General features: G+C 37.4%; 1 protein-coding gene across 1 annotated transcript in view; it reads left to right on the forward strand.

Annotated features, from left to right (window-relative positions):
- The window catches only part of LOC109223274 (39S ribosomal protein L46, mitochondrial-like), a 5,077-nt gene continuing 1,296 nt past the window's right edge, over nt 4,974–8,754 (forward strand). Inside the window, exons 1-3 of the mRNA XM_019387522.1 lie at nt 4,974–5,225; nt 5,660–5,725; nt 8,358–8,432. Coding sequence (XP_019243067.1) covers nt 5,068–5,225; nt 5,660–5,725; nt 8,358–8,432 — 299 coding nt within the window. The 5' untranslated portion in view covers nt 4,974–5,067. The remainder of the gene's footprint in view (nt 5,226–5,659; nt 5,726–8,357; nt 8,433–8,754) is intronic.

The raw sequence follows: 8,754 nt of genomic DNA on the forward strand, positions 1-8,754 counted from the left end.
GCATACCCAAGGGTATGTTCTGATTGTTATGTTGGTTAGCAGGATGGGATCTACTTGGTTCAGGTAGGAAGGGACTATTTTGTGGCTGAGACATGGTGTTTCTGGGGTAAGTAGGTGGGAAATTTGAGTTGGGTAACTGGGGGTTCGGAATGGGGATGTTATATTGGGGTTGAAATTGGAAGCCATAGTTAGGGTTCTGCCCTACTCCTCCTTGACTAGAGTGGGGTTGTGATTGGGGAATTGGGGATGAGCAATTCTGCATCTGTAGTTCATTAGGGTTTACAGCTAATTGGGAATTTGGGAGAGAGTTGTGGTAGGAAGGGGGTTTTGCGATAAATTGCTTCTTTGAGTTTGAGAATTACAATGCAAGCTCGGATGTTGAGTGTTGACAGGACTACGTAGGCCTGAGCTCGCCGACAATGGCGAAGTCAAATCCCCAAATATCAGAGGTGTTTCCGACGGTGAGTACAGCTTTCCACCACCGGTAATGGAAGTGCTGTCCCTTTCTGGTCTTTTGCCTCCATTAACAGCTTCTCTAAGTTCCCGCAGAACTAGGTCTTGATTTCGAAGGGCCTTCTCTTATCGAGCTTCTGATTGTTCTTTTCTCAGGTTTAAGCTCATCATATCAGCAGACATTTTTTTTAAAACATTCATCATCTCCGATATCTCCGTTGTCATGATTCACTGAGCCAAGATCTTGCTCTGATACCACTGGTACAGATTGGAATTAAGAAGAAGAAAGAAGCTACTGCTAAGAAAAGAAAATAGGCAAAAGATTGGATAATAATCATTGAATCTGAAGATTGTAAAACATAGAGATGTATATACCCACTCACTCACTATAGACAATGAGGATAACTAACTCTGTGGGTCCCGTATGACCTAAACATAATATAAATAACTCTTGTGGACTAAAGCGTAATATACTTGACTAAAGTGTAATATACTAACTTAACTCTATTAACTAATTTAAGCCTTAATGTACTCTTGACTCTGCCTCATGTACAGTCCTGCACTTCACTCGTATCAACTTCTCAATTGCTGAAGTAGTTGTTCTCGAGTCTTGAATGACTTTTCAGTTGCTGCTATTTAATTTTAGTAATTTAATATGAGGAGTAAGAATTTATTTTAGGGATATGTACACAAGGGTAATTTTATAAAAACAAATTGAATTTTTTCTTGATTATATGAATGGATACTTATTTTGGATCAAAATAAAAAAGCAAATTGGTCATGGACCGGATGAGTATCTTTTTTTGGAATTTCAAAATACTAAAAAGTACTTTGACCTCCAAAAGCTTGGCCAAACATGAAATTTTCCACAGTATCAGCTCCTCACTTTTTCTGTTTCAGTCGAACCAAACACGGTAGAAGGGCAAAATTACACCCCTTATCATTCTCTCCTCCTTTCACCTCACCTTCTTTCAAATGCAAAACCTAGTTGGACATTTCGTAATTCACTTTTACTGAGCTTACTGTAGCGATTCCCATGTTGGAATCGCCATGAAAATGGAAAGCAAGAATTAAAAAGAAAGAATGGAAAAAATAGTGAAAATGATAATCAATTTTTCATTCAAGATATGTTCACAATGAGCCCTAACAGAGTATAAAAGCGTGAACTAGCTAGTAGGGTAACTAATGAAAATAACATAAAAAGTAGGACTAAACTAAAAATACTAAAACTTCATCCTGACTTGGCACTTCTTTAGCACTTTAACATCAATGTACTACTTTGGGAGCTCAAGGTACCACCATTTCGTTAAATTCCATCCCCTTTATAGCAACCTTGTCCTCATGGTTGGATTTTGTTAACAGTGTGAAACCTCGTCTTCAACCTATGTAAAATCATCATCTGTTTCAAGGTTTTAGTCAAGTTAGCAAAAGCTAGAAGCACCAGTAGAAAGTCTTGGCCTAGCATACTCATTCTCCTGTTACTATACATGCAGCGTATGGCGAAACAAACTTTTCTCAGCAACTTATCGTTCTTATCACTAAGAACCTTCTCTTGAATATTTTTACCCAAATGATCATAAAAATCTGTCAACCTTAACCTTTGAACCGGACTTATAGCTTTTCCAACAGCTTCACCAATTTCCCTGTTACTTTCTTTACCAACCTCCTTAAAGGACAAAAATGTTTCACCAGTAAAATGCTTGCAAAAAACAGTTGCAATTTCTTGCTTATCAAAGATCACTCTACTGTAAAAATCTTCTATAGCATAGTTTACTCCAACTTGGACATAATCATAATGAGTTCTATTATGTGTGTCCTGTGAATAACCCGAAATCTGCAAAAATATGGTAAAAAATAGTAGAGTAGTTAATACTCTATCAATGAACTCTACGGGAAACATCTCTGCCTTCACTTCCTTAACTAGTGCACCCATCAAATGTTGAAGCATGAACAACTGTGTAAATCTTCTAACAACATGCACTACTCCAGTAAATATGCTACCAAAAGGATAAAACCCCAATGTATTTTCATTTCTCCTCTCAACAAGACCATAAGTAGAGGAGGTGGAAACACCCGTGTCAATATTTGCTACAGAGATCTTCTCTGATGCCTTCCACATTTCACTAACCGATACCAAATGAAACCAAAGAACCACAAATAAAATAAACAACCAATCCACTCTATGTCCGTCATAGTGCAGTAAACTTAAGATCCAACTAATTGAATGACAACCAAAATCCTTACTACTTCATTGCACTTCTTTGGATGGTCCACCTCACTGCCACCAAAAAGAATTGATGCAAAAGGAATAAGATTTTCATCATCTATTAACATGTATCTACTACCAACGATAGGGATAAATGCATTTTGGTTCAGAATCAATCTATACACTCCACCCTCAAAGTGTTGAAAGTCTAAAATACAACTGGGACCCATAAAAGATAACTCTTCTATCGGAAACATATCATAATGAAGTGAAGAATCATCGAGCGTGAACTTATCCATTCTATATGCTGGATAAAACTTGCAATCCTCTGTAAATTTAGAAGCAACACTAGCACCTGCCTTCGTTGAATCATTTTTCTTTTTTAACTCACTAGGCAGATCACAAATCAATCCAATAGTGTTGGAAAGGCCAAGAGCTCTAAATACATAAACACAATGGGATCCAGACGCATCAATATAACACCATTCTTCATTGGAACTTGTAGACACAACAAAAGCAATCAAATCAGCAACCTTGGCCTTCTCTATACATGCCAACTGTGTCATTTCATGAATACCCGGAATTCTGTAATATTTAAAGTACATAGCTCGATATTTCACCATATAATCTCTACTTACTAATCCTGAAATCATCCACCAAGGATCAGTTATACCACCACAACTAAAAACAAGTAAAAGAGCCTCAACATGCTCTAATATGTGTGGCTTCACATATATGTCAGTCCAAGGTACAAGTGATCCAAAAAACCTCATGCACATCATACGACTATTATACGAAGCAACAAGTGGTACAGGAGACACAAGCGCAATAAGAAGGTTCCTACCAATCATCTTGTTGAACATCCTGCTCCCTTTGTCTAGCCAGCTCATTTTGATATACATATATGTATCAGTCAAAATAATCTCCAACAAAATTAGGGGAAACTTACTAACTTTTAGACTTTGCTGAGTTTCAAACCAAAAGATATGAGTGCTGAAATTATCTTGGAGCCACATCTTATCAGTCAAATATGCTCCCTCATATGGATCATTGTAACTATGAAACCTGAGAGTGTCTCCAACATGAGTTCCAATTCTAGTAAATTTTTGCATGTAGCAGGTCAATTCGTGAAAAGTATTACGTTCGTTAGGTATCAAATCAGCCATAAACTCATCCATAGGACTCAACTTGACATCTGACTGTCTCAAATTATTAACCCCTTCCAATTTAGATGAAGTAACACATAATGGGGGAAGCTCAATAAAGCCATCACTGTAACTGTAGTTCAAGAAGGATGATATTACCAGGAATCTGGAACAATCTTCAGTGCCACACTTCCCATCATCATTCACGACCAAATTGCTCATCAACTCTCCTATGAAGCCGGAGCCCTCAAATGCCGCAGGGGCAAAATCTAAAAAAGGGACTTGGAGTTGTGGAATAGAAAGATTAAGACCTTTCGTAACAATAGCTGTGAAAAGCTGGCGAATCTTCTCCCACTCACTAGTGCCGTCAATGTCAGCATCATTCCCCAATGAAGGATAAGTGATTTTGGTAACATTACCACAGGTTATATAATCATCTGCAACAACATTGACAACAATATTAGAATATGCAACCCCTTCAAAATTTAATGCGATACAATCGGGAACCATTTTCAGTGAGAACAAGATTGGATGTGTAGGTGAGGTTCCATCTACTAATGATTGCTTGTCATCTAAAGCCCCCGCTTCCTCCTTTAGAGGAGTTTTGTCAAACACTTTTTCCTCATTTGGCTCTAACTTTGTATTATCCATCAGAGGACTTTTGTTGAACACTTGGTCCTCCTCAATTTCTGGGTTCCCGTCACGTTCATCTTCAACCTCAAAAGATGCATCTGAATAAGGAATATCCGAGATTTTGTTTTCATCTTTCAACTCGACTACATTTTTCGCTTGGTGTATCCTCATCTCCGTCACTTGGTTTCAAAACATTTGAGTCTGGGATGCTCATGGAAACAGTGGAAAATGATTCAAGGTCATTGGATACCAATTGTAGCGATTCCCATGTTGGAATCGACATGAAAATGGAAAGCAAGAATTAAAAAGAAAGAAAGGAAAAAACAGTGAAAATGATAATCAATTTTTCATTCAAGATATGTTCACAATGAGCCCTAACAGAGTATAAAAGCGTGAACTAGCTAGTAAGGTAACTAATGAAAATAACATAAAAAGTAGGATTAAACTATAAATACTGAAACTTCATCCTGACTTGGCTCTTCTTTAACACTTTAACATGAATGTACTACTTTGGGAGCTCAAGGTACCACCATTTCGTTACACTTGCACACAGACAGAGGACTTTAATTACTGTATTTACCTGATAAATATTCTGAAGAGCTGTGAATTTTGCGATTTAGGGTTGTGAAAATGCAGAGGTGTTGTACGTCTGCGGGTCGATCGGTGATAGGTAAACGATGGATTTCTTCATTGAACAACGATAAGATTGTGGCGTCGGTGCTGTTCGAGAGATTACCAGTTGTTGTTCCCAAAATCGATCCAACTGTATATGCTTTTCAAGAATTCTCGTGAGCTTTCGTTTCCTCTGTGTGTGTGTGTGTGTTTTTTTTTTCCGAAACAAGTGAGGTCAACTACATGAATCTTGTATAATGGTTATAGTGCTAACCGAAAGTGAAAATATGGCCTTCATGCTGTTTCATTCTTTTGATTTGTAAGTGTGATGAAGTACACGCAAGAGAGAATAGAGTGTGGGAACTGAGAAAAATATTCAAATTTTAGTGCCTTCTAATGGTAAAAGGTAATCTAATAATAATGTTGAGAATAATGAGGTCATCGATTTGGTTGGTAATGAAGATGTCAGCAACATGTGAAAATGAGAAGGCAAAAGAGAGCAAAGTTTCCTGACAAAGAGTTGGTGAATGACATATAGATACATTATTAAAGCTTGATCAGTGATTAGTTGATTGCTGTATTATTACATTATTATTAACTGTATTTATAGGTTTCGTTGGAGGCAGCAGTATCGGCGGGAGTATCCAGAAAGTTTTCTGAAGAAGTCTGATACCAGGTATAGTTTTTGTTGCATTGCTTGAATTACACATTGTCATTTTATTTGTTTCTTGTAGATTATGCATGTTTGTATGTAGATTTTCTCATAGGTGAATATGATACCAACAAATGGTACCAAGCTTCTAGGTGAGACTGCTTGAGGGCCTTCGAGAGATTTCGAGGTTTTCCATATTTTACTAATGTTTTTTTCCTGATTATCTGGCTTTCTCAAGTCTGAAATTTACTACTGAAACTAGTCTTCTCAATTTCTGATCCGTTCTGCAATACCAATCCTTCCTTTCTTCCCAATTATTGGACTTTTCCATAGTTAATCCACACAATGCTGTCAAGCATCCTAAGCCTAATTAGGACCTTAGGTTGTCAGCTGTACCTTACTCTGCAGGAAGACATGAATAGTTGTTGCATCCTGTATTGCCAAAGATAAAGAAATCTTTTTGGCATTCTTGCCTTATGAATTTTCCTGTGTTTGAAGCTTTGATAATAACTGTTTTGGGACTTCCTTGTGTTCTAGAAGCATATGAGTAAAACAAAAAATGCAATTTGTCACAAATTGTTCATACATTTATACATGTTGAAGCAACATGTTTACTCCAGAAAAAGATTAAAGGGCATAGTACTCTTAGGTGCTAGGTGCTGGTTTGGTTCTCTCTTCCTTCAAATGTGTGATGATTCATTTTGTGGCAAATGTAGCTCATCAAAGCATGAGGAGTTGGGGACCATAATAATTCACTGAACTCTGATTTTTCTGGATGGTTATGGAACCTTTATGTTGCCTTTAAATTATTTGGTTCGCGACCCCTAAAATATTCATAAATCTTATTATCTACTATTGTTTCCTTGCACTGGTTCAATATGCTGCCTTCGATGATGTTGTTGAGTCCCACATCGACATTGAAGGGGATGGTTGACCTCCTTGTATGGACTTTGGCAATCCTCGCCTCATGAGCTAACTTTTGGGGTTGAGTTAGGCTCAAGGTCGGTATTAGTGTAGGACCCATCCCGATTTTCTGATGTTGGGCCCCCATAATTGTCCATGCTCCAGATGTCCAGTCCGGGGCGTGAGAGGGGGTGTTGAGTCCCTCATCGACAATGAAGGGGATGGGTGGTCTCCTTGTATGGACTCGGGCAATCCTAACCTCATGAGCTGCTTTTGGGGTTGCGTTAGGCCTAAGGTCCATTAGTCAGATATCATAACGTCCAACATGTATAATGATCTTGCGGGAATCTTCAGAAGCATTTCTAAAATAAATTTGATTCTGGAGTAAGCAAATCCTATTACCTAAATATTCCATTTGCATTGATATCTCTAGTAATTTACAAGGTGATACTTAAGCTGGATTACCTGCCCTATATGAAAGAACGTCTGGTCTTTTCCAACTGCTTCTTCCATGACATTGGCCAAATAATGTATAACGGTGGTGTCTGGTCCAGTTTTCTTGTACCTCGACAATTCCACCGGGTACTTGCACTAGCATAGGTACCGGGTAACTTTGCTCACCAAGACTAAAGCAAACAGGAAGAAATCCCAAATATCGATGAGCGAGGTTTGCTCATTATTGTTTCTTTTAGGTGCTCCTGATCCTTTCTTCTTTTTTTTGGTATTTATTTGAGTTGGTGGATATGCAACAAATGGGAACTTGCTGGATTGAGTATGATAAATGCATCCATGAAATCTTAATTCAAGGAAAGACACAACTAAAGAACTTATCTGCTTGATTTCAATATCCATGACCTAAATAAGATAAACTACATAAGAAGGATACCGTGATATATTTTGTTAGTTCCATCCATCAAGAAGAATACCCTTTTGTACTGAGCACTATCTTAGCGCTTGCCGCTTGGCATTTTACAATTTGTATAGCTTTACTTCTTTATTTAATAGAGTAGTCAGAACGCAGAAGCGAAAAGCGCAAAAGGTGCTAAAGTTCATTCGGGCTTTAAGCGCAAAGCAAAAAAGTAAAGCGTGAGCTTTAGCGAAGAACCGCAAGGAGGAAAAAAAAAATAGAAATGTAATGTAAGAAAATGTAGCTACAAATACAAATAGCGTTTTCTTAACGACCAATGTATCACTTTGACAACTATATTTATTGTCTAGTTTTGTATCCTTAAAGACATAGCCAACTATGATGATGACACTCCTTGATACCTTGATGCCTACACTAAAGCGCCAGCTAAGCGAGGCGAAGCGCACAACCTGGACTTCATCGAGCTTCAGGGCTTGAGCATGCTTAAAGCTAGCATTTAATGATGCTGTTCCAAAAAAAAAAATGTGGTGCTGTAGAAATGGCCTAATTTCATTAAAATATTTCTAAATTTTTCCGGTTCTAAGGAATTGAGTTCTCTTCATGCAAACTTTGAACATTTTGGACGATAAACATTGCCCCTCTTTTATACATAAGAGCATTATGACCTATCTGATTTATACTCCTTGCTAGTGTAGTATTACTGCCTTTTCCTTTCATGCACTGTTTCTGGTTAGTCATTAATCATTGTACATGGTTGTTCTTTTTGAAATATCACGGGCGTGTGTACTAATCACAACCTTTTGTCTAGTTTTTGATCATTGGCCTTTCTGTCTACTATCGAATGCCACGTGGTCAACTGCGAGTGATATCTATATTCATATGCAGGGGAAAAGGTGATTACCAGATTGATTATAAGCCAGCTCCTCGAATCACTGAAGCTGATAAAACTAATGATAGAAGGTACCAATCTTGGATTTCTAACTTTATGTGAAACATTAGACAAAATTTTAAAATAAGACCATTATACTAGAATTTTTAAAAAAATATATTCAAGTGTTGATTTACTTATGCAGACTCGACATTTCCTGACAGTAGGCAATTATTGACTTCTAAATTATTTGCTAATAAATTCTTGACATTAACGTGCCTTAGTATTTTTATTTAAGTAATAGTTACTCCGGACTTGTCTAATGGAACATTAATTAATATTTTAGTTTTAGAATGAGAGCCATTGTCCTTTATCTTTTTCCTTTCTCCTTGAATGCCTTCTTCAACCCCCCCC

This window comes from Nicotiana attenuata, chromosome 1 (assembly GCF_001879085.1).
Source record: "Nicotiana attenuata strain UT chromosome 1, NIATTr2, whole genome shotgun sequence".
Lineage (NCBI taxonomy): Eukaryota > Viridiplantae > Streptophyta > Magnoliopsida > Solanales > Solanaceae > Nicotiana > Nicotiana attenuata.